General features: G+C 37.7%; 1 protein-coding gene across 14 annotated transcripts in view; it reads right to left on the reverse strand.

The window, feature by feature from the left end:
* UNC79 (unc-79 homolog, NALCN channel complex subunit) overlaps positions 1-27,809 on the reverse strand; it is a 309,568-nt gene that overhangs the window by 237,648 nt on the left and 44,111 nt on the right. For 9 of the 14 annotated variants that reach the window (XM_063643951.1, XM_055288333.2, XM_055288330.2 and 6 more), the window contains 2 exons: positions 7,668-7,788; positions 1,026-1,330 (listed from right to left, as the gene is read on the reverse strand). The exons of 1 other annotated variant lie outside the window; for it this stretch is intronic. In XM_063643951.1, the coding sequence (XP_063500021.1) occupies positions 1,026-1,272 (247 nt within the window). In that variant the 5' untranslated portion in view covers positions 1,273-1,330; positions 7,668-7,788. Of the gene's footprint in view, positions 1-1,025; positions 1,331-7,667; positions 7,789-8,570; positions 26,792-27,809 lie in introns of those variants that run through there. 4 more of the 14 variants (XM_055288325.2, XM_055288332.1, XM_055288320.2 and 1 more) reach the window with 3 other exon arrangements.

Genomic DNA, 27,809 nt, shown 5'->3' on the forward strand with positions numbered 1-27,809 from the left:
CTTTTAATATTAGGAACACGTTGTACTAAATAAACCATCAAGAATTCTCTTAGGGGAGTTAGCCGTAACTAAAAGACAAAATAACCCCCACTACCCACTTATTTTCCAAAATTCAAATTTTTCTGTACAGTGAAACTTTGGTTATCATACTTCCAGGGACCAAATTATCAGAGTTTTGAAGTTAAGACAACTAATGTTTTAAAGTGCATTATCTGCAGAAATCCCTTTTCTTATTGCATTGTTTTTCATTTGATTCTCCCATTTTTATGGGTTAGGAGAATTTGCTAAGCAAGCAAGATAATGAAACTGGCTAAGGACACAGAGTAGAAAGAGGGAAGAGTTAAGAAAAGAAGCAGGCTCTTAGATTTCTATTCTAAGCACCACTAATAGCATACATTGTATACATACTGCAAATAATATAGCACCACTAATACCATATGCTGAATACAGCATACAGCGCCACTATATACTATATCTACATTTTGATACAACATTTTGTAATAACTATTGATTGTTGTTTACATTTGGAAGAGTTCTTAGAGATTACTTCTCATCTAACCTCCTGACTTTATTAAAGAGACAGGAAAAAATGGGTCCTAGAGAATTTGCTCCCTCAAAAATCACAGAATCAGTCAGTGGATTATAGCCTGCTCTTCATGCTCTACTTCTTAATTTTCTGGGCGACAGTTTTAAAATCTTATCTCCCCACTCATAACTTCAACAAGAGTCCTCAGGATAACTGATGAGGAAAGAAGAGAAAATTTCTTGTTATACGTCTTCCTCCTTTCTCCAGCCCCATTCTCCCCCCCAGTACTCCACTTGGATAACATCCCTCTGGCAATAAAACAGTGTAAAATGATAGTATGGGAAGCACCATAATGAAGTTTCAGTGTAGTGCTTCTAGCCACACAAAGCCCTTTGAGGTGATTGATTACAGCAGTGACCATCTCCAAGCCCCTTGCTCAGCATCATATACATTCATAAGTATCCATGTAGATTTCCAAAGGTTTCAGCTAAGTGCTCACCGTGTTGGCCATGCTGTAGTAAAGGAACTAGATCCAGGAGAGTCACCAAAGTCACGTAGAGGCCTTGGTAGTCCAAAGAAGGGTAGTCTGACAACTGAGCATCACGACTTTGCGGGCCGCGTTCTGAGGGAGCATCTCGCAGGACGCTGTAAAGGAGGGAGCGAGTAACAGTAGGGTTGATGGAACTGACCTGCGGTCTTAGAGATGGGGTGAGTGGGAATGGCACAGGAAAAAGACACATGGTCATGGGCACTGTCAAATTGGAGGCATCTTGGTTTTCCTTCTTCCCTGTGCGGGACAAAATGCTGTTGGGGGGACAAAGAAAAAAAAGAGACAACAAAGACACAAAGAACAGCACATTACATTGAAATGACACTCTAAAACAAATAATAAAACACCAGATACATTCCACATAAGATGCAACTGCCACACCAGCAGGGTCTACCAATCTAGTACTGGTCACATAGCTTCGTGCTCAGAGGTACCAATAATACATGGTTTACTTTGTGGAAGTCTCATTGCATCTCATGTGTTATCTGGTTAGTAAGGAGCAAAAATATAAAAATGCATGTTTCAGTGCCAAACCCATGTTTTACAGTTTAGCAATTTGCTGAAGGAGAGGTTTCCTGGGAAAAAAAAAAAAACAATGGCTTTGTCTAATGAGTAAGGGCTCTTATTCCTAATTACAAGGAGCTTTCAAAGGAAAAGACGTTTTCAGCAAGACTGTCTTCATCAGGTAAATAGGAACTTGCAAAATATAGGTATGGCACTTGCAGAAACATGTTTCAGCAAAGAATAAACATGTGTGTTTATTAAGAAAGTCTTAAAAATCACATGTTTATTGCATCAAAATAATGTCTATATGTATATTATGATACTGTTTCATGACATTCTGTCAGTATCATTTGAGATAATGAAGTTTAAACAGGCATATGAATTTAGAAATAATACATATTTCTAAAATGTTAGCTAAACTACATTGGAAAAGCTATAAAATAATATATAGTTGATGGTCCGTAGCATATGTTTGTGAACTAATGATAATGGTTATTTATGTGTGTTTTTTAAATTTTGCATGTTGGGGAGGAAACATTTTATTTTATGAATACGAACAGTGGTTTATTAAATAGTTACCTTCAAAATCCTAACGACTAAGCAGGCAGTATCTGTCATATAGCTGCACATCATACAGTAAGATTTCATATATTACTGCTGCTACTTACGTTATTATTCAACAAAACTCACTAAAGACTAAAGGAAAGATAATTTAGAAAGTTAAAAAAAAATTAATGGGAATAAAAATAAATTCTAAAAATAAATTGGTTTTCTTTTAGCCTTAATTTTAAAATAAAAACCTTTCAGTAAAAGCGATAAAGCAGAAAAGTTGTTAATTTAAAAATAGAAGAAGTAACTGCTTAGCAAAATGTTTAGATTTTGTAAAATTAGGTTATACTATTTAGCATTAAAGACAATAGCTATACATTAGAATGATAATATCTGCGCACTTGCAAAGTGCTTTTATATAGTACACTTATGTTAGTCCAAGTAGATAACAGTTTATAAATGGTTCATTACATAAAAATAACCTTGTTTTACAGTTGCTCTATGTGCATCAAACATTACTAAGTTCTTAGTTAATGATATTACATTTACAATTTTACAGTGATGTGAGGTTAGTGTCAAGCATGCTTGCTCTATCAAGTTTGCATTTATTTTTATTATTTACTCTTAGTGCAAAATATGTCACAATGTAAGAAAAATGACTACATGCTTTGTATTTTCCATGTGCCTAATTTACCTCGGTTTCCTTTGTCTTCTGTTACCCAATGTCCAGGGGAAAACAATTGATAATAATAAAAATAATTTCAGAATACTTATGTAATAGTTCTTATCAATAAATAACTTAAGACTTTTTTGTAATTTAAAGGGATTTAATTTACCTTTTTGTGTGTGATGTATTTGACTTTGTAAGCTTATACTTTATAATGGGATAATATCAACATTCCAGTTACCACCTGACTGTATCTATTATAAATGCCATCAGATTTTTCATCAGACTTTATACTTTTCTCACATGACTCAATTATTCCTAAGAATACCACCTTTATTAATGTTATATTCTTAATAAACCCAGTCACCAAAAATCTGTTTTAATCCTGTAGGATTCTAATCCCACTGAAAATTCCTCTAGAATCACAATGGCTACAAGTCAGATATATTATTTCCCAAACTTCGGCCCGAAATTAACCTACTATTGGCATCTTTTCAAAATTACAAAATGTGAATCTTATAGAAGTGGTATAAGGAGAACAACATTTTGCCTTAGAAAATAAAAATAGCTAAATACCATAAATTAATGCTATGCTTTAAATTAAGTGCAATGCTCTGATCAAACTTCTTGGTGGGGGAAATAAACACATTATTTTTTCAAATATACCTTAGTATTTTTCCAAAGTACAGTGTCAGTTAACAAATACTTTGGAGACTCTACTTTGATATTTTTCCCTTCCTGTATATGTGGGGTTCCCAAATGATAGCAACAACAGCTTCATACATGCAGGGAGGGAAGAATGTCAGCATGAAAACAGTAAAACTTCTCTCTCACTGCCTTTAGATTTGAGAATTCGGTGAGGTTGAGAAAAAAAATGGCTGAAAATGAGTCATCCATGAAACCAGTTTTAAATTACCATTCATGTCTCAATGTAAGGAAATGTTTTCATTTGTGGAAAAACTTAAGAAGGGCTCATGAATAAATGTACAATGCATCGTGATTTTATGATGTTTTGTGAAGTTTATTCAGAAAAAAAAAAAAGTATTTCCCCAACCAAACTGCCTAACTTGGGAGTTGATAAAACCATTTTCCCCACCTGAAATTCTTTCCCAGAGTTCTGTAAACCCAACCAAAATGAATATTAAGAATGCCCTGCTCAGAAGAGTTTGATGCTGCAAACCCAACCAAAATGAATATTAAGAATGCCCTGCTCAGAAGAGTTTGACTCTGCAGCCAGCTTTTCACCTTTCCCTTTTCCTCCTGAGATTCTCTTTATCAACCATTGACTTTCAGCATCAAGAGAGGAAGACCTCTGTTGGTGTGAGGAAAGATGAGAAGTTGCCCTGAGGTATGTATAGCACAGAAAATTAATATGTCAAACAAACTTCCTTTAAGATTAGGCATGTTGACATTTGAGTTGAATCTTAACAAAATTTACTTCATTATGTGATGCTCTCAAGTTCCTCCATGACTTAACCAATAATATGGTGGATATATCTATATGTACATATATTCTTCCTAAGCAATTGGAAATTATAATTCAATTAAGATTATTATGCTGTGTCTACAATCCATTTTTATAACATATTAGGCATTTTCTAAATAGCAGCAAGCAACTTTCCCCAAATGTAATTTTGTTAAAAGATTTTACATGCTAGCAGCCTAAACAGCACCAGAAGAGAGATCTGGGGGAAGAAATTCCAAAAGAATGTTTGACATAGGAAGAAGACTAGGATCCTTTAAATGTCCTGCCAGGTAAAAGGCAAGATTCTTAAAGACCTTTGCTGTTGAAAATATGGCCACAGGATGTTTCCAATATAAAAAGAACAGACTCCCTCCCATGTAGCAGTGAGGGGAGATTAAACTAGATGGTCTTGGTAGTTACTTCTAATGCTAAAAGCAAACAAAAAACTAAACTCTGAAGTTGTGTGTTGCTCACTGCTGAACTTAGGTATCTGCTAAATTAAAATGAGTACAACTCGGCACTCAGATGTAACTTTACCAGACCCCAGGTCACCACTAGATTAAGTAAATAGCATTTACTAGAAGGATTCCAACGCTGGATGAGATTTGGACTAAAGTCAATTCAATTCAATTCAACAAACATTTACTGATCGCCTTCTCTGGGTCAAACACCACTCCAGACACAAGGGCTAGCAAGCTGAATAACACGCATGACTCACCTTCCACTACTAGAGTTTAAGGAATGCCCATGAACACAAATATGAGTCTAATTATGAGCTAAGTGGACATATGTGGACTCTTCAACTGATTTTATAGTCAACTATAGTAACATATAATCGCTCCCCTCCTGCGAATTAAATAAATTGAAGTTAAATGTCTAAGCTAATTTCGAAATAGGTACAAAACTCTACTAAAATCATGAGAGTTGTATGGATGAACAAATACCAGCGAACTATTGCTCCAGAAATGCAACCCTGACTCAAGTGAAGCTGCTGAAATTTCAAGTTGCATATTTTAACCAAAAAAAACCATTTTAACTTCATTGAGAATATCCAAATAGAAAGACAAATAGTTACTTTGTGAGAATTAATCTCTAATTCTTTCTTCTTGTTATTTTTCCCCAAAAACCTGAGTTCTGAAAGCAAAAAGTGCTTCTGAACATAAAGATGATATTAAATGCTTTAATAATATTAAACAATATATAATAATTTTGCAGTAGAAAATCTTGTTTGTAGTAGAAAATCTTACTGCCAATAATCTTGGACACCAACTACTTAGATCATCTTATTTGTCTTTGAATTTATTTATTTATATTTATCTTAGAGATAGGGTGTCACTCTGTCACCCAGGCTGGAGTACAGTGGTGCAATCAAGGCTCACTGTAGCTTCAAACTCCTAGGCTCAAGCAGTCCTCCTCCCTCAGCCTCCAAGGAGCTTGGACTAAAGGTGCATGCCACCACACCTGGCTAATTGTTAAAAGAATTTTTTAGAGATGGGGTCTTACTATGTTGTCCAGGCTGATCTCAAACTTGTGGCTGGTCTCAAACTTCAAGTTTGAGACTTTGGTTGCTAACATTATCTCCACTTAAATTCACTTAAATTCTGAAAAGTTGACAAATCTTGGTGCTAAGCACTTCCTTTAATCTGCCACCTCAGCCTCCCAAGCAGCTGGGATTATAGATGCCAGCCACCATGTCTGGCTGTCTTGAACTTTCTAATAGCATAAATAAAATGAAGAAGTACAAATACAATTGTTATGGATGTACGTATCAACAGTTCTGTACTTCTAGTTAAAAAAAAATGGTTGCAATTGTTACTATTACCATTAGCAGCAGATGTTGATGTTGCCTCCCTTTGAAAATGAACTCAGCTCAGTTGCATGGGATCTTCTCCAACAAGCCACTTGAACAAACTACCAGTTTTACCACTAAAATGCTACCACTTATGATCATATTCTAATGGTCCACTGCTTAAGAAAATGGAATATTTACGTCTTGCAAACATGACTTTTCAATATTTTAAATTCCTTAACTCTTGGGCACAATTACTAAGACCTAAGCAGCAAGCTCTGAGGTGCCAACTAGGATGTTAGTTTCCTGGCAAATGGAATTCAGCATGCTTCCTACTGAAAAGTGTCTCTTGTTTTGAGAACTTTCAGAATCTATCATAAAGGAAACTGTTTACCATTGAGAACTTGGACCTCAAAGACAAAAGGAGAATTCAAGAGAACAGAATTGGATGCTTTGATTCATAAATTTTTCTGATGATCACTATGAAAATTGGGCTAATTATTCCATTACAATTTGAGAAGAAGGAAAATATCCTGTAAGAGGTCCTAACCTTACTGTGCAAGTGTGAAATGTATGAATCTGATAAGCAGAAGCCCTTCAATATAGAACAGGATCACTAAGGACTCTAAAGAAGGAAAGATATTTCAAAAAATAAGAACAGAGAGATAGGAGGACTGCAAAAGATTCGTAGCTGACTTGATCGCATGAAGCTTCCATCCACAAAGCACTCAGCTTTGCCCGTGGCAAAGCCTCCGACTGCTAGAAACTCCAGTGCCACTAGTCTTTGCAAATTTGTGTTCTCCTAATATCTGTCTTACAAAATTTTTGCTTCTGTACAGCTAAAAGAAACAGTACCAAGCCAATTTATGTGTTGCCAAAATCAGATCTGAAGTGAGAAGACTGTGGTAATGGAGAAACCACATCTTGGAATTTAATGGAACGTGAGAGGTTCTTCTGAATTCTTCAATGTTATTTCCCAAAACAATTGAGCCTTTACTTGAACAGTTCATCTTTGTTTGCTCTGTTTTCTTAATCAAGATACGTGGAGCAAATAGGGCCCTCCTATCTCTACCTTACAGTAAAAGTAGACAAAAGAAAAAGAGTCCTATTTTTTTTCCTTGTCCTTCATAGAATTTCATTATCAAGGCAAAGCATGTTGAACACGTGAAGTGTTACCCAGATTAAAAATAACTATTATCACTGTATATTACACTAAGGGAAATAGAAAATGCTAATGATGAACCTAAAATGCCACATAATTCTGAATTGCTTTTAGACCAAAAGTGTTTCCAATTATTAATTTTAAGCAATTGTAGGCTCTCCTTTTAATCCCACTCTATATTAGTGCCAAATATAGAACTGTATCATTTTAAAGATCCCCTGAAAAGATGTTCAATGCAGGAAAGCAGGCAGTAGCCAGGCAACCAATCTTTTTCAGCTGGGCCTGGGATCCAATTTGCTACATACACCCAGAGAACTTGAGTGCAGACTCTTCTGGCAGAGCACTAGAAAACATAGGCCCTTTAAAACTTGCAATTCAATAAAAATTTAGATCCCAATAAATTCAGCAATACTACCTAATAATTCTCTCAAAGTAGAGGATATTGTAAAGCTTACCTTAACAAGGTCTGAGAAAAGTATTTCAAGGTGTTTGCAATATCTGTTCCTGATGGCACAGGATAAATGTTGTGGAGAACCCGGTTATGATATTCCTGCAAGTACCGGATCTTGGAAGCAACTAGATAAAAGCAAAAAAAAAAAAAAAAAAAAAAAAAAAAAAAAAAAAAAAGGAAGAAGAAGAAAAACAAAGAGAAGAATCATCTTGTAATATGTATTAGGCACACAGTCATTTTTTAAAATGATTACATACAAGAATTTAATCAGTATTTTAAGGAAGATAAGTAAATTTTTAATAGAATTCCATGATAGAAACAATTACAAAAAAACTTTTAATTTCTTTTAATTGTATTCGGCACACAAAATTATTCTTAGTTTTCTGATTTAATATCCTATTCACAAATTATCTATTGCTTGTTTTTATCACTAAGAAAAGCAGTACTCCAAATTGTTTTCTAATCACCCCCAAGTTGGCTTATTATTAGCAAAATAATAATGGATATAAGTCTCTGCCAAGGAATTATATCTAATGTTGCTTAACTAAAACTGAAGGAGAAAACTGAAAAGTCTTTCTACAACACTCAAAAAATCCTAAAATATAGGGAGTCCATTGCACAATGGCATCAATTGAAGTCAGATTATTAACTCAACATGTGATCATGAAAGTGTGTTTAGTAAATGCTTTAGCTGTGAGAATATGTTAAGAGTAGATTAACATGATGAGTATTAAGTAAGAATACAATGATCATGCACTAATAAAAATGTAAAAAATAAATGTCACATTTTTCTTCCAAAGAATCTCATAAATTAGGAGACTTCCTGATAGCTTTCTGAGCTTGGCTGCCCAGATCTTCTCAAGATTCAGGAGGGACTCAATAGATTTATTTACCCTCCTAGACCTACCTGGAGTCACCAGCATTGTCCACATTCCTGACCTGACCTTTGACCTGGCTGTAGTGAAGGACCCCGTTTTAGTCATTCCTCTTTGCAAATCCCAAGGAGCCATGATGATCAACGTCTCTCTGGTCTCCTCTTCCACAGAGTTCTCAACACTGTCCATTTGTCCTTTCAATCTTTAAGGCTACCAAGGGAGCCTTTTAGGTGGCATGACTCACTGTCAGCAGTTAACAGAAGACATATCAAGTCCTGGAGAAGCAAGGCCTGCTGTTCCCAATAGCCCACGGAAATAAGCTCCTGGATGCACACTAACTCAAAATCCTTTCGATAAGTGTGGGACGTAGAAGGACAGAACGACAAAATATCAGAACTGGAAGGACCTTAGAGACCTCTTCCCATAACCACTTCCTTTTAAAGATGGGTAAAATGAGACACATAGGTGGTCAATGGCAGAGCCAGACTAGTACTTAGATTTCCTGATCCCAATCCAGTGATCTTTCCACTATGACATACTCTGGAATATGATTCTGAAATGATGTCCACATGAACGTGACGTCCACATGAATGTGAACGTCCATTGCTTGACATCAAAGCAATTTCCAGCAGTTACCAGGTTAATCACTGATTCTAAATCCTACATACGCTATTTATCAGATTTGCCTTTTCTCTCTTCCACTACCTGAACTATTTCCATAATATGATTAGCATTTTCCCAAAGAAATAAGTCTAGATTGCAGATAATAATACCTTGAGTCTGTGTAACACATCAGCTCCAAAGAAAGCAACAAGTTTATAAACATCATCTCAATTAACTCCATAAATATTTGGTTGTAAATAACTTTTTTTCCTGAGATAATAGGTGATAGTTGAAAATAGTTTGATTGCATAATCTACAAAAGTCCATTTCCTTCTCAGTGTTTTTGATCTGCTATTCATTATATTTTAAAAATCATATTACAAGAAAATCCCCACATTAATGCATAGTTCCAAGTTCCAAATATCCGAGATATATGCTAGGCCAGCACATGCTGTCTGCTCACCCACTGTCACAGTAATGAAGCATTACTGTGACTTTTCTCAAGTTTTAATATTCAGCAGGTTTCTGTAGAGTATTTCAGGAATACCATTAATCATTAAACCACCTAAGAAAATGAGTTGATAATAGCACAGGGTATGGACAATAAGTTCAAATGAGGAAAAAACTCACAAATCCCTCAACTCAATGGCTTGCTCATAATTCAAGAGCTATAAAACCATCACTACACAATGATTACAAGCATTCAAAAATGTTTATGAAAGGATGTTCTTTTTATAGCTCTTTTCATTAAAATGCAGCAATAGCTCCTTTCCACACGTACCCAAATATGCACAGCAAAGCAGAGACAAGAGTCATTTTTTTCTTTGAGATCTTTTAATGTTACAAAAGTCATATTGCATTGTCTCTGTGTACTTACCTGTTTATTTTTCTAAACCAGCTTGTAAATTTCTTAAGGGCAGAAACTATACGTTACTCATGGCTCTATCCCAAGCCTAACACACTGTCTGGCACTTAGTAGGGACTCAATATATTCATAGGATTAAATGAACAAATGAATTAATACTTTAGTAACAGCACTTATCACTCAGGTCTTTAGGATATATAGAGAGTATACATATCTGCATATATATATATACACTATACACATATATACCTGCATATAGACATACGATAGACTGTGGACTCTTCATCCTTAGTGCCAGACACCTAGTAGGTACTCAATAAATTGTTGATAAGTGAAGATGGAAAAAAAAAGGAAGAAAGAAAGTGGGATAGAGAAAGAGGAAGAGAGTGGTGAGTAATCATGAAAGACCATTTTTAGAACAGATTGAAAAAAATGTTCAAGGCAATTTGTGCATTGGTGAATGCAACAAAATCTTAGCAGTCATGGATTTAACATCCACGTTTTCAACAACTTGAGAGCAGCCAAAAAGGTCCATGACAAATAGTAATTTGTACTTGTGCCAAGGATGTGAATAAAACTCATTTACAGTTCAATTTTGTGCACGAGAGGTGGTCATTTGGCTGGTTAATAAGCCCATGTGAGCATCCAGCAGCCTCATCAAAGCAGGGTTCCTCTTTACTCCACACATACACCTGACTGCTGCTGCGGAGGCTTGAATAATTGGGCCTGATAGATATAAATGAATGATCTTCAACCTCAACTGACCCTAAGGCTACATTTCTCTAGTAAGCTCCTTCTTCTATACTCTTCAATTATAGTTATACTGTCTTCAAAACTCCCCCCGGGGCCACCCCTTTCCTTATACTTTAAAAAGCCATCTGTTGTTGACTGAATTTTGTGGTGCTTAGAATTCATATGTTGAAACCTTAACCTCAAAATGTGACTGTACCCAGAGATAAGGCCTTTAAAAGGGTGATTAAGTTAAAATGAGGCCGTTTCGGTGGTGGACCCTAATCCAATTTGACTGCTGTCCTTTTAAGACGAGATTAGGACACATAAGAGATACCAGAAATGTGAGAACACAGAGGAAAGGCCGCGTGAGGACAGAGAGAGAAGGCAGCCATCTGCAACTCAAGGAGAGGCCTCAGGAGAAATCAAACCTGCCAACACCTCAATCTCAGACTTCAAGCCTCCAGAACTGTGAGAAAATACATTTCTGTTGTTTTAGCCACCCAGTCTGTGGTACTTTTATGGCAGCTGGAGCAAACTAATACACCATCATAGAGGAAATCTTTTTTTGTTTTGTTTTGTTTTGAGACGGAGTCTCGCTCTGTCGCCCAGGCTGGAGTGCAGTGGCGCGATGTCGGCTCACTGCAAGCTCCGCCTCCTGGGTTCACGCCATTCTCCTACCTCAGCCTCCCGAGTAGCTGGGACTACAGGTGCCCGCCACCACGCCCGGCTAATTTTTTGTAATTTTAGTAGAGATGGGGTTTCACCGTGTTAGCCAGGATGGTCTCGATCTCCTGACCTCGTGATCCACCCGCCTCTGCCTCCCAAAGTGCTGGGATTACAAGCGTGAGCCACCGCGTCTGGGCCTGAGGAAATCTTATTAGTAAGAGTTAAGAGTATGAACTCTGAAATCAAACAGTTCTGACTTAAGACCTTGGATCTATCTCCACTTAAGCCCAATTTCCTCATCTGTAAAATGGGAATAATTATATCAACTTCATAGGGCTACTGTGATTATTGTGCTATTGTGATTATGGTGTGAGTGGATACTTTGCACAGTGCCTGGTATACACTCCACATATATTAAATAGCAGATGTCAAAAACCTACTAGCAGCTCCTTTCCTTGTCCTGTCAAACACCAATCCCAGCACTCACTGGGGCTCTCCATCCATCAGTGTGTCTCCTATGGAATTAATCTCTCCTCCCTTGCTAAATCATTCCTACCAGGATTCAAACAAACTGTAGAATCTCCCTTGTCGAAGGGAAAGAAAAAAACCTCTCTCTTGCCTTTCCATTCCCTTCCAGCGACGGTCCTCTGCCTTCAGAGCCAAGATGATGAAGAGTCGTGCACACGTTCTCCTCTGTTATTCCTATTCCTCCTTCCACTCACTCCAGTTTGGCTCCCACATCCACCACTGCACTGAATCCATTTCCTACAATCACCTAGAGCCTCCAGATTGCCAATCCATCGGGCACTTTCCAATCACCATTTTCCTAGGCTTTTCAGAGCATTCTGTACAGTCAATCCCTCCCTCCCTCCTTCTTGAAACTCTCTCCCCTTGGCGTCCCAGACCCCACATTCCCCTGATCTTCCTCCCCTGGAATGTATCCTTCTTCAAGTGCTTTGCCACTTCCCCCTATTAGTTGATATCTAAGTGTTGGAATTCATCAGGGCTCAGTCCTAGATTCTCTGTTCCTCTCTCTCGATATTCTCCCCATAGGCAATCCCATCCATCCACAGGACTGTCAGGACCGTCCAGGGGCCAACTGCTCTGAAAGGTCTGTCTCCATCCCAGGTGGGTAGCTCTTGTGAATAACAGGCCTCATCGATTCAATTTCTCCACTTGGGAATCTTATAAATATCTCAAAGAAAACATGTCCGACATTGACTCTTAGGTCTCCCTTCCCCCAAGAAAGAAACCTACTCCACCATCTGTGTAATCCACCAAGTCACTCAAGCAAAGCATTCTAAAGCTCATCCTTGACAGCCCCTATTCCCCGCCATGCCTCACTCCTCTAATCCAATCCATTACTAAGTCCTATTAATCACTAAGTCTTATCACTAAATCCTATCAAATACATCTCTCAACTGTCTTCTATTCTTTATCATCACTGTCATTACTCAGCAGCAGCATCTCCTGATCAAGTCTAACAGCCTCCTAACTCATTTTTCAGATTTCTTCTTGCCTCTCTCCACTCTTTCTCCTCAGAGCAGCCAAACAGATCTTTTTAAATTATAAACTGCTTCATACAGTCATAAATAGTAACCACTGCTCAAAGTCCTCAGGGGCTGCTCACTGTCTTCAGGACAAAATCCCAAATCCTCCTTAGTGTGGTCAAAGTCCCTGCCTATCTTCCAAGCTAACATTGTGACACAAGAGCCAGACACTGTTGTGTGTGTGTTTTGTTTTATTTTTTTGAGACAGAGTCTTGCTCTGTCGCCCAGCCTGGGGTGCAGTGGCCTGATCTCCGCTCACTGCAACCTCCACCTCCCAGGCTCACGTGATTCTCCTGCCTCAGTCCCGCCAGTAGCTGGGATTACAGGTGCTGGTCACCACATCTGGCTAATTTTGTATTTTTAGTAGAGCCGGGGTTTCACCATGTTGGCCAGGCTGTTCTCAAACTCCTGGCCTCAAGTGATCCGACCACCTCGGCCTCCCAAAGTGCTGGGATTACAGGCATGAGCCACCACACCTGGCCCGTTTTTTCCTTAACACTGTTTTTTGTTTTTTTGTGTTTCTTTTCTTTTCTTTTTTTTTTTTTTTTTTTTTTTTTTTGGCTTGAAAACCTTTCTATGTCCTTGTCTCTCTTCATAGAGTGCTTTCCCTCCACATTTTGTGGGACTAACTCCTACTCATACTTCAAAACTGACTTTAAGTGTCCCTTCCTCATCATGGAGGTCTTTGCAAACTTCCTTGTCTGAAATGATTCCCTGATCTCCACCTTCATTTCTTTCTGTGTAACACTGCAGTTTTGTCCAAAGTAGTAAGCACAATTTGTAATGATGTATTTATTTAGGTGACTGTTGACTGTCTTTTCTAAGTGAACAGTGAGCTTTCTGTTCACCATTGTATACCCTCGGTGCCTATTAAGTACTGAATTTGCTGAGTTCTTAGTAAGGATGAAAGTAGACAAGGCAGGAAGGGAAAGAATGGCCTTTTACAATAGTTCAACTTTGTCTATAAAAATAGCCCAGAAGGCCAACTGTTAAAACTGTGATGAAAATGAAGAAAAAAAACAAAAGAGGTCTGTGCATACACAAATTTAATCTCTGTTCGATATTTTACGGCCCCTTCTATCCTCATCGTTTCTTGGGAGCTTTGCTACTTTTTGAGAGCAAAAGCTGTAAAAGCAAAATTCAGTCATAGACTAAAAAGTACTTAACAAAACTGGGATTGTATAAAACATAAGTTTTAAATCTTTCTTAAGTCTTAAGCATTTTCCTATGTCACTAAAAATTTTTAACAGAGATCCATCCCTATTTTTGAAAAATTTAATTAGCAATCCTCATTATCATAAAAGGAAAAAATTCAGGTAAGCAACATGAAGAAGATAAAAATCACCTAAAGGGCCCACTACTCAGAAACAACTGTAGTTAACATTTTGGCATGTTATCCTTCTAGAAAATTTTCTCTGCATAAATATACATTTACCAGAATAGGATTAAACTGTGTATAGTTTTATAATCTGTTTCTTTCTATGCACTTCTATATCATCATTTTAATGGTTTTATAATCTCCTTTATGTAAGAGAATCAAAATTTACTTTACCAATCATCTATTTGTGAAATTTTGGGGTGTTTTCCAGTATTCTATTCAATGCTGCAAAGAATATTCTTTTCTTTTCTTTTACTAATTTTATTTTTTGTAGAGACAGAGTCTCACTATACTGCTCAGGCTGGTCTCGAACACCTGGGCTGAAGGGATCCTCCTGCCTCAGCCTCCCAAGTGCTAAGATTACAGGAGTGAGGTGCCACGTGTGACCAGATGTGCACACATCTTTATTTCCTTAGAATAAATTTTTAGTTATGGGATTGCTGAGTCATACAGAAAACACTCATTTTTAAAGCTCTTGCTAAGAATTAAGAAATCGTCCTTCAGAAAGACAGTACCTGTTTACATACCAGCAGAGTATATACATCATTAAGTGTGAATAACATCTCTTGAGCATCCACTATGCACCAGGTTCTCTATATACTTTTTTTTTTTTTTTGAGATGGAGTCTTGGTCTGTCTCCCAAGCTGGAGGACAGTGGCGAGACGGGGTTTCACCGTGTTAGCCAGAATGGTCTCGATCTCCTAACCTTGTGATCCTCCCGCCTTGGCCTCCCAAAGTGCTGTGACTACAGGCATGAGCCACCACGCCCGGCCCTATATATTTATTTTTAACCCTCGCAATAATTTTGCAAGGTGGTCACTATCATTACCATTAAAAGTTGAATAAACCAAAGTTCAAAAACAGTAAGTGACTTGCCCAAAGGCACAAAGCTAATAAGTATAAAACTGATAGTTTAACAGGCTGCAAGCCATGCTTTTCCGCCAGACTACATTGTTCTTTAATTATTTTTACTGGTTTAATAATATTCAGTGATACAGATTTAGCATGAAATATGGACACTTCCCCTATTCTATTGTTTGGCATTTAGGTTGTTTCCAATATTTCATTAAGTAAAACTGCAGTGAGCAGACAAAATATTAGACTATTTAGAATATTAGACTAGTTATTTATTTCTTAGAAAACACAAAACAAAACGTTTACTTCACTAGTCTTGCCCTTTACTTTCTTGAAAAATCAGATCCCTTTCACCCTTCAAGGCTCATCTTAAGAGTTACATTGGCCGGATGCAGTGGCTCATGCCTGTAATTCCAGCACTTTGGGAGGCCAAGGTCAGGAGTTTGAGACCAGCCTGGCCAACATGGTGAAACCCTGTCTCTACTAAAAATACAAAAATTAGCCAGGTGTGGTGGCACCCACCTGTAATCCCAGCTCCTCCGGAAGCTGAGGCAGGAGAATTGCTTGAACCCAGGAGGCAGAGGTTGCAGTGAGCTGAGATCACACCACGGCACTGCAGCCTTGAGTGAAGCCTTCTAATTGACTCTGGACATTATCAATAGCTCCCTTTTCTGACTACCCAGAGCATGTATTATCTGCTTCCAAAATTTTTGTACTTCATTATATAAATATTTCACTGATTATAAACTGTTCTAGATGGTTCTAAATTAGTTTCATGTTTGCAAATCTAGTTTCCCTAACAACACTTTAAGATCCTTGGAGACAAAACCATCTTATATTACATTTGTACTCCCTTGGGACTTGTCACAATGCTAGGTACATAGCAGATGGTCAACAGTAGCACAGTGGTTGAAATGAACTGAAAGTTTAAATGTCAATTATCTTTAGTCCTATTAATATTCCCTACGTAACTGCTTTAAAATTCTAATATCATTTACACTAATAAGTAATTTCGAGATGAAATTTGCTTGTATAACATGCAGATAATGCAGTACTCTTTTTCTTATTTCCTTCCATCTCTCATTCCAATGGAACCCCCCAAAATTATACAGGTTCTTCATTATCATTTGCAGTACTCATTTTTTTTTTCCTGCAAATTGGCTACTCCAACTTTAGTTTTAATTACTTAGACCCCAAACATGTTGAGTCATGGTGTTATCACAACGCCCTGCAGAGATCCCTAGGAGGGAATGTGAGTTCCCACCTACAGCTATGTGTGACTTCAAGCAAATCATTTAATATGTATAAGCCTCAGGAGTTATTTGTTTGTTCTGTTGTTTTTGATAAATGAGAAATTAAAGTAATATTTTCCCCATTCTTTGCCAGTGCTAGTTATTAACATTGTAGATTTGATAGTATATGTCCGAATTCCATCTTAATTTTTTATTGGTTTCTTCTTGCACGACATAAAGCCTAAGATTTTATAGATGATTTTCTGTCATTGCCCCCTTTTAAGCCATTCATCTTCTTTTCATTCTAAGCTGTCATTAAGAAATGTTAGACATACATAAAGAGGATTTGGACATATTTCACAAATGTGCATTGTTACATTCACCACATGGTTTAAGTAAAAATTATGCCTGAAACCTGTTTATTTTTTTCTCTTGATTGGTGGATCGATAAGGAATCAGACATCCTCCTCAATTACCTGCCACTGCATATCTGTCTTTACTCACTATTTTTGTGTCCTTCGTGTAGACTAGTGATCTACTTATTGGCCCTATTGGTTCTGTCTAGAAATCAACTCCAGGGTCTACCCTCTTCTCCATCCACATTGACATCACCTTAATTCAAGTTTGTGTAATCTTTTCCCTAGATTGATTGCTGTGATGTCCAGACTGATTCCCTTTTGATCCTTTTTCCACATGACACCCAGTGTGATTTCTCAAATTCAAATCTTCCTCATTTTCTGCTGGCTGAAATCCAAACAATTAACTTAGCATATCAAGCCCAGCATGAAGAGCTCCCTGCTCACCTGTCGGGTTTCACCTTCTGCCTCTTTTCCTTGTGTTCCACATTTCAGTCATATTGACTTGCAAAAACTCTAACTCATGATGCTGTTATTCCTCCATGTTTCTAGACACATTCTCTACTACAGGAATGCAATCCACACTTCTTTGCCTGGCTAACTCCTAAGAATTCTTTAAAGCTTAGCTGTACCCATTTCCCCAGTAGATAACTAACCTTCCCACAAACTGCATTACATGCATCTCCTCAGCACTTTCATAGCACACGGGACTTCCTTCTATCACGGATGGCATTTATCAACGCATGCTACAATTATTAACTCAATGGCTGTCTCCTCCACTAGGCTACCAGAACCTTCAGATCAGAAACGGTCTCTTTAATTTTAGTACATCCAGCATTTAATAAGGGTCTGGTCCTAAATGTTTGTTGAATGACCGAATGAAGAAATGAAGAAATGAATGAATGAATTGCCACATGACTCTTGGTACAATGGAGCAGTTTAGAATTTATTTTCCTTTCATGGGCTAGTTTTGAATCTTGGCTATAACACTAAAGTTTCCACTACCTCGTCTTCCTACTACTTATAGGAAGAACAATTTGTATCACAAGAACTACTTGTATCACTTTCCTCCAGAATCCCCCAATTCCACCACCATCCATTTTGGGGTATGGAGCTGGTCTGCCTGAAAGCTTAAGAATGGAATAAGGATGGGATCATATCTTCAAGGATGGAGTGAGATCAAAGAATACGCATTCCAGAGTCAGAAGGCCAAACAGAGAGCCCCACTCTAAGGAACTAACTGTGTGAGAAGCCAGGCATGGCCTCATGGTTATAGGATGATATGTACCCCACTCTCACCCTGACCAGCTCAGAGAACACTCAGAGCAGAGGCATATAAATGTTTTTCATTCTCTGAGTCAGTCTTGACTGAGATTAGAGCTATGTACCTCTAGGTGCAGGAAAGTGAAACACCCTTCATAGAGGTACATCCCTAAGAAGGACCTTTTGGGAAAAATAATCTTAGGAGGAGCAGTAGAAAAAATACAGAGCTTAGCACAGCTAACATTGGCCCTACTCTATTCAGAATGAGTCAGATTCCCTTCCTCTGTTGGATTAGAGCCACAGAGAAGAGGCCCTGAGGGTAGAAGGTGTGCAGGCTACCCCACTGGCAGACACTCATGATCTACCTTCAATAGTCACCATCTGTCCCCTTCCACTCTTTCTCTTTTTTTTCTTGCTTAAGTATTTAAAGCATATCCTATTCATCACATTATTTTACTTATCAATATTTTCATATAATTTCTCACTAATAAAGACATTAAGAATATAATCACATACTATTATCATACTCAACAACATTAACAAATAAGTCCTTTAATATTAGAAGCCAAACAAGATTTGAGGGGTATTTTCCAAATTCCATATGCTCCCTTTCCTCATTCCCAGATTAGCAACTATCACCTGCACTCACCAGGCTCCTAGGGAAAACCACACAAACACTGAGAATATGGGCCTTGGGGTTTCTCAGTTTCCATTTCTAGCCACATGTTCCAGCTTTTCCAAGTATTTCATCATTCACCTCATCATACATCTGTAATTCTCTGCAGCTCCTATGAGAGTCACCTGAACCCTCCTCCTTGCCTCATCCCAACAATGAGAGCTTTTCACACACACATACACACACACACACACAATCCATTTTACTGATGGGAAAAACAAAACAAAACAGAGGCACCAAGAGTCCAAGTCCAGGGTTTATTTGAATTCTGGCTCTTCTATTTACTATGAGAACCTGGATAAAGTCATGAACTTCTCTGAGTCTCAATTTCCTAATTTATAAAGTTGGGGTAATCATATCTATCTCACAGAGTTGCTATAAGTACTTTAAAATATTGCTTATATAAACTACCTAGCACAATGACTAGCACATAGTAGATAATAAATTACTACTATAATTAGCTATTACAGGTGGGTTTCTCTTCTTCCCCTTTCCCAGTTCAAAACTCTGTCCCTTAAAATAGCATAACCTGTGGAGTAAAGAAGACGTAAGACATACTAGTAATCTTGTGTCATCAATAAAATCAAGAATAGCCCCCTACACACACACAGAGACACACGCGCGCATGCAGATGCGTGCACACACACACTCTACTGCTGCATATGGTACTAAAATTTAGTTCTATATTCAGAGACTTATCTTGTAAAGAATAAAAGACAAATGCGCTAATAAAAAAGATATATTCAGAAATGGAGATGTGGGGAGAACAAGGCAACAATGCACTGTTTGACAACTGTAGCAGACAAGCAGAGTTCTTTGCAAATCCTTAATCAAAGAACAATCTTCTCTTTTGAGGAAGGTCATCTTCTTTAACTGAAAGCAAAACCTCATAAAAGACACAAATGAAGGGCTGTGGAAGAGGATACACAGGTAGAGCGGCTGAACAGTCCAAAGGGTGTCAAATTCACAAACAGCATTGTTAAGCTCTTCCAAATATTTGCATACTTACATACATAGTCTTCAGCCAGTTTTGGTTCCAGGTAGCAAATTTTACCTGGCACTTTCAGCAGACAGGGGAAGTCAGCAAAGAACATTCCTGTTCTTTGGCAAGTGACTCCAACACTATCATCATCATTAGCATCATCAACATCATCATCATCATCATCCATTACATTTGTATGGCCATTTACATTTTTCAAAGTACTCCACATACATTATTCAATTAAATTTTTTAGCATTTAACATGTGAAAAGCAAAATGTCCAGTCTAGGAAATTTTAGACATTAGCAACAAGTTAAGCAGCAAAAGTGAAAGGAAAGATATCAGTGTTCTTATTCATTCATCAGATATTGATTAACGAGGCACTTTGATATATCAACATAAATAAGGAAAAAATCCTCACCTCTAGAAGATCACAAAAATCACAATAATAATTCTAAATTCTGAGTGTTTACTACATGCTGGTAAACAGAAAAATAATAGTTGTATTGCTATTATTTCCACATTACCAATGAAAAAACTGAGGCTGAGAGAGGTTAAGTAATTTGCCCAAGATCACATAGGAGGTAAATGATAGAGCCATTTTCTGATATGTCACCTATAAAGAGAAACACCTGAACTAGCTGTGACCCCCACTGCACATTTCAGCACATTAATTATGTATACACACACACACACATCTATACATACATACATAAAATCATCTAGTTAGCTTTCATACATGAATTAGTAAGACCTAACACCTGTCAATGGAAAAAAGTCTACGCCAGATGTGATGGCTCATGCCTGTAATCCCAGCACTTTGAGAGGCTGAGGCAAGTGGATTGCTTGAGCTCAGGAGTTCAAGACCAGCCTGGGCAACATAGTGAGACCCCATTTCAACAAAATAAATTTTTTTTAATAACCAAGTATCATGGTGCTACCTGTAGCCCCAGCTACTTGGGAGACTGAGGTGGGAGGGTGGCTTGAGCCCAGAAGATTGATGCTGCGAGCCATGATGGCACCACTGCACTCCAGCTTGGGTGACAGAGCGAGACCCTGATTCCAAAAAAAAAAAAAAAAAAAAAAAAAGATTTAAAAAGTCTAAACATGGAAATGCTTCATGTGTCCCAGAGATGGGACACTTGCAATAAAGAAAAGGGAAAAAACAATTTATTCCCCTCAAACAATCTATTCCTCCTCAAAAAATGAGGTTTCTGTTACAGTTTCTATTGCACTATTGGTCAAGAGAGCTTGTACTAGAAACTTTGAAAGTCAGATTGATTTCATGATGTGATGAAGAAATAAATACAGGCAGTGAATTTTCTTCAAGTTGAATGTTGGATATGTAATAATTTGAAACAGAATATGAAAATCTATTCTATTTTGATGCAACTGGGTTAGGTTATAAAGACTTGTTTTTCAAAGTTTACTAAGCAGCTTCCTCAGATCAAGATTTTGAAATCAGAGAATCTGAGGCCAAATTTTAAGTACTTCCTACCCCACTGAAAGAGTGACTTATGAGCTTGCACTTTCTAATTGATGAGATAAGACATCTGAATACGCTGCTTATTGTACTTGAAACTGCAAGGAGGGGAGAGAAACAAGAGCATTAGTGATCTTTTCAAGAAAGTATAAATTCAGATGTATGTATTTAGCAAATGAAAACTAGAAAATCATTTAATCTCTCATTACTAAATTTCACTGAGCTCTCTATTTAAAAAATCATAGGTTTTTGAAGAACTGAGGAATTATTTGGTGAAAATCAATTAATTTCAGGGATATACGAAGGCTGATAACTATGAATCATTCTTTAAGTTTCTACAGCTAAGTGCAATACTCAAGACATATCTGAATTATCAACCACCTATCCAGTCAATGTGGCTCAATTTCAAAACAAAATGATTGCACTGAAAATAAATTCTACTCCCTAAGAAGACACAGATAGCCCAGAATTGCCTAAACAAGAAGATGCATAATAGCCAGCACCATCCTTAAATGTCTGGCTATGTGGAAAACCTCTGGGAATTATTTGGGATCCACTTTCCTTTGGAAGCACAATTCTCTCCCATGACAGTGCTAAAATTCAAGTTGCCATTCGTGATCAACCTGGAGTCAAAATTCAGATGTACTTTGATTCAGAACATACTACACAATTCAGAATAATAATTCAGTCCATCACACAGCAAAATTTTCTTTAACTTGAACAAAATTGAACAACAATTAAATATAAAATCACAACTCTCTAAAGACTGTTTTTAAGACTCTTAAAACTATAACTATAATAGCATTGCTATAGTCCCATGTGCCAGGCACTGTTCTAAGCACTTTATCCTTTCAACTCTCTAAGCCTCACAATAATTCTATGAGGTAGGTGCTATTTTATTTCCCTGCTCTTATTTTTTTACAGATGAGAAAACTGAGAAAATTGTTACCAATTTAAAAAATTCGGCCAGCTGCGGTGGGTCATTCCTGCAATCCCAGCACTCTGGGAGGCCGAGGCGGGTGGGTCATCTGAGGTCAGGGGTCGAGACCAGTCTGTCCAACATGGCAAAACCCCATCTCTACTAAAAATACAAAAATCAGTTGGGCATGGTGGTGAGCACCTGTAATCCCAGTTACTCTGGAGGTTGAGGAAGGAGAATCGCTTGAACCTGGGAGGCGGAGGTTGCTGTGAGCCAAGATCGCACCATTGCACTCCAGCCCTCCAGCCTGGGTGACAAGAGCAAAACTCCGTCTCAAAAAAAAAAAAAAAAAAAAATCATGCAGTCCAGGTGTAATCTGTTCTTTCACACTTCAGTAAATGTTCATTGTAGTTAACTATGTGCCAGTTGCTGGGGATGTAACAGTTCACAAGACAGCCACAGTCCCTGATGTCATGCAGCATACGAGAAAGTGTGAAAAATGAACAAAAAGACAGTAAATACTTTTTAAAAGTCTATAAAGATATTATAAGAGACTCAAATACAGACTAAAGAAGCGGTTGGGCAATGCCTTCTTGACATAAGATAGTCCAGGAAGACCTTTCAGAAGAGATAATATTTAAGTAAGACATGAAGGATGAGAAGATGCTAGGCATGGAAAAGTAAGAGAAAGGTTCTGGGTCAGGACTGCAAAGTGAAGACAATCATCTAAATCATACACAACTAAAACGTCACCAAATTGCAGTAAAAGGATTTTTCAAAGACAAGAAGAAAAGGCGACAAGGCAAGAAAACACAAAGCAAGATCATTTTTGGAAGCTTGAAAGCCAATAGACAAGTAGCAGTTGACTCGGCCCACCAGAGAAAGTCAAATCCCAGGCCAGCAGCAGTGCTAAGAACCAACTGATTCCAAAGCCAAGAACCAACTAGTGTGCATTTCAGGCTTCTCAAAAGGCACAGAAATGGCAGCAACAGATAGCTTTGGAACAAGAGGTAAGGGGCAGAAGAGGGCGCTAAAAAAAATATGGGGGATTGGCTGAAAACTGTTTAAGAGCAATTAGAAGCCTAAATTTTCTCCCCCACTTCACATGCCTGAGAGAGCACCTCTCCTCAACTCAGAATATCTGAAGTTCATTGCCGGAAGAGAGACACATCAGAGGGTCTCCGGAATGGCAGAGACCAAACAGAATGGAAAGCCAGGATAATCTATCTAACCAAGGGGATTTGCTGGCTATATGAAGTGTAAATGCTAATGCAGAGCATTAACCCTGCCCTCCAACCCCTGGCAGCTAGACCCTTACCCTTCAGGCTGGAGACTGGAAGCCTCTTTTTTTTTCTCCTTCCTTCTGTGAATCTGACTAAGTCAAAGAGGAAAGGTCTGAAGACAGTGACACCAGGGGTGCCCCCAGTAAATGGCCCTCTAACCTGCTCAGGTCAGCTTCTTATTTCCAGCCCTTAATTATGAGTAGACAGGGAAGGATGGCCAACCATCTAAAGAAAGCCTCTAACTGTAAGACCAGAAGGAGAGAAAATCAACTTGGAGAGAAAGAGTCTGTAGGGAAGAGGAAAACTTTATCTTAAAAAAAAAAAAAAACCTGTTATTAATATCAGAAAGATAAGATACTTTACCTAAGAATGAATGCTGTTGTGCTGTTAGGAAAACAACATACAGTGAAGAAAAAAGTTTTTGTAGATCAAAAACATAATCCCAGGAATAATCAATAGAAGGTTTAGAAGATACAATTGAGAAAATTTCCCCAAAATACAGCAAAAGACAAAATAAAAGAGAAATGACAAATCCAGGATATCCAATATCAGAATATAAGGAGTTTCAGAAAAAGGCAACAGCAAAACCAAAAGAGTTAAAACCATTAACAAAATTAGTTAAGAACTTTTTAGATAATGGCGGATTAAAAGAGCCCACCACAATGAGTAAAAATAGACACATAGCAACGCACATTGTTATGAAATGTCAGAAGCTAGGGACAAAGAAAAGACTCCACATACTTCTAGAGATTTTTAAATTTTTTTTATTACTTAGGAAAGATCAAGAATCAAAATGGCTTTGAAATTCTCCAAAGCAACACTGGAAACAAGATAACAATGAAGCAATGCCTTCAAAACCCTGAAAAACAATGTTCCCAAAGTAGAATCCTACATTCAGACAAACTACAAATAAAAAATAAAGGCGCATTTAGACATTCATAGAGGCATCCTTTCTCCTGGGAGAAGGAACACCCAGTTGTGTATCAGGCATAGAGGGCAATCAGTCAAGGTCAGAGCAATGTGGTTCGAGAGACAACTTCCTGAAAGTTGCCATCACCAAGAACCCCAGACCATGCTTTTAACCCAATGCAGAATGCCTTGGCAAGTGTAGCCCAGATATTTGTTCTTGAGCCAATAAAGTTCCTACTCTCCTCCACAGTGGCTTCAAACAGCTAAGGACACTCGTTTTACCCCCACAGAAAGTTTCTGCTTTGACCTACTTCTAAGAGCTAGAGGCAGGTCGTGTTGAGCTTAAGCAGAAAACATAGAGTAACCCACTCCCTGACCACATTTTTGGTCAGAGGACTCCTGGCCTACACAACAGCACTGCCAAAGCTTCAACTGGGATGAACCCCTTCTTTCCCAGGACTCTTCTGACTTTGCTCAGTGACCTCCCAAAGAGGAGCTCTCAAGGAAGTTGAACATAGATTGTGTCCCAGAGACTGTTTAGCACATCTTCATGATATGAAAGAGGGCATACAATTATGTATACACTTTCAAAAGTAATAACATACACCCATTTACCCACCACCAGATTAAAAGATAGAACACTTCCTGTATCTTATCTGTACCCACCGCTGATTTCATTCCCCTCACTCGCCGTAGATATAAGTCCTTTTCTAACGTTTTCATTTATCATTCCCTTGCTTTTCAGTTTCATCCCCTGATGATATATTACCCAAACATTAAATTATTTAATTCAAAAAACTGAAGAGCAAGCATGAACCCAGTGGCATAAGAAAAACACAATATGCATACTATCATTGTTGAGAAGGCTCCCATATTTACAAGTTGGTTTTTTTCCTTTTTTTTTTTTTAGAGACAAGGTCTTGCTCTGTTGCCCGAGTGCAATGGTGCAGTCACTAGTCACTGCAACCTCAAACTCCTGGCCTCAAGGGATCCTCTGGCTTCATCTTCCCAAGTAGCTGGGATTAAAGGCACGCACCATCACACCTGTGCCCTGTACTTACGACTTTTGATAATCATTTCTTTATTAAAAAATAAAGAGCTGCTGTGACTTCATTTTGACCCAGAAACAGAGAGTAGATGAACAGCCACAAGCCTGGTTCTAAAGGCAGCAGCCGTTTATTTAAGAAACGAATCTAAAAACCAGAGACTAGAGTTTAAGCACTCAAAAATAATCAGCTTAAATACGGTAAAAGAGGAGGATTCTGGAAAGAGGACAGTGGCAACAGCATAGTTTTTGAGTCAACCCAGGGCCCTCTGTTAAAAATAGACAGATCAATGAGGATAACAAAACCAAAGACCCACTGACAATCTCTACAACAAAATTAGGAGACAAAGTATCACTGTGGACTAAATATGAAAAGATGGGGACAGACTGCTGATAGCCACACGGCTGTGTGGCATCAGCATCCATGCAGGAAGACACGAAAGGAAGGCAGTTGGGTCTACAGAACAGAACTCTCAAGTCATCAACAGGTACTCACCGGAAACTGTGGGGCCCAGTCTGAAAGCAGGAGTCAAAGCAAGGAGGGAGTTCCTCAAGTGATAAGATCTGAAAGTGATGGAGCAGATTCTAAAAACGAACAAACCAAAAACTACTTTCCTGAAGCAAGTGAGGGAATCCCACAAGGGAAAAAACCATAAACTCTGGATCCCCAAACTCTGACATCTTTGACTGACCCCTGAACCACACAAGTGCAAAATAGACCCAACTTAGCCCAGCTAAAGACAAAAGATCTGAACAAAGTAAGGAACTGCTGCATGAGAACAGAGTTTGCAACTCCATCCCAGCCAGGAAAATTACCCATAAAACAAAGGAAACAACGCCTCATCGGTGGGAAATAGTAGAGCCCGAAGTCTCCAAAACTTAACATTCATTATATCTGGGATACAACTCAAAATGACCCAGCATAAGAAGAACCAAGAAAATAAAACACATTCCCACAAGAAAAGTCAGTATATTCTGATCCTGAAAGGAAATAGATGCTGGAACTAACAGACAAGGATTTTAATGAATTGCTAAAACTATCCTCAATTAAGTAAAACAAAATATGTTTTCAGTGCATGAAACTCTCATCATAGAAATGGGAAGTCTCAGCAGAAATAAAAAAAATCATACAAGAAGAACAAGATGGAAATTCTAGAACTGAAAAAATTTCAGAAATAAAAAAAAAATTAACTGAATGAGCTTACAGCCATTAGAAATGGTCATGACAGAGGAAAGAATATGTGAACTTGAAAATAGACCAATAGAAAGTATCCAGGGTGAAGAACAGAGGAGAGAAACGATTAAAAAAAAAAGAACCGAGCCTCAGAGGTGGGTTAGGTAGTACCAAACAGTAAGAGGTACATATGTGTGATGGGAATACCAAAAGGAGAAGACAAAAAGAATGGGGCTGAGAAAATATTTGAGAAATAATGGCCAAAGAGTCCTCAGATTTGGTAACAGGCAGAAATTTTCAGACATGAAATGACAAACACAAAGCAGAATGAACATCCGGAGGCCCATGCCAATAGAAGCCCACGTGACACTTAGACTGTTGAAAGCCAAAGATAAAGAGCAGATCTTAAAACCAGTAAGAGAAAAACAATAATTTACATACATTTTATGGATATATGACAAGTAATGGCTGAATTCACCTCTGAAACCAAGAAGGCCAGAGGGAATAACATTTTTAAAGTATTCAAAGGAAGAAAAAAAAAAAACTGTCGAAGCAAAATCCTGTATTCAGCAAAAATATTCAAGAATAAAAGCAAAATACTTTTTCAGACGAAAGAAATCTAAAACATTTGGTCACAAGTAGAGCTACACTCCAAAATATGCGAAGGAAAGTTTTTCAGGCTAAAGAGAAATAAATTTCAGATAGAAACTTGAGTCCTCAGAAAAAAAAAACAAAGCACCAGAAATGGTAAATATTTGGTAAATGCAAAAGACTATACTTTCTTTTTCCTGTTAATTTATTAACCACGTAATTTTAAAATTAAAGTTATAGCATTATCTTCTGGGGTTTATAACATATGTAGATGTATTACATAAAATAAGTATAAAATAAAGAGGGATATGGACCTATAAAGTTGCAAGATTTCTATATTTTAAATAAGGTAGTACATTATTAACTGTGAAAAATTAAGGAAGTACATAATAATTGCTCAGTCAACCAGTAGTTTAAAAATGCAAAAAAGAATATTTTAAAAGACAGTAGGAAAACTTTAAAGGGTGAAAGGAAATGAATGGGAAACATAAGCCAGATAAACACTATGTGAAGGTAGTCTGGAGTAGCAATATTAATATCAGATAAAATACATTTCAAAGCAAAATATATTAACAAGGATAAAAAAGACACTTCATATAAGTAAAAGGGGTATTCAATAGGAAAACATAATAATCATAAATGTATATGAATCCAGTAACAGAGCTTCCAAACACATGAAGTAAAAATGACAGATTTAAAGAGAAAAGGAA

This window comes from Symphalangus syndactylus, chromosome 8 (genome assembly GCF_028878055.3).
Source record: "Symphalangus syndactylus isolate Jambi chromosome 8, NHGRI_mSymSyn1-v2.1_pri, whole genome shotgun sequence".
Lineage (NCBI taxonomy): Eukaryota > Metazoa > Chordata > Mammalia > Primates > Hylobatidae > Symphalangus > Symphalangus syndactylus.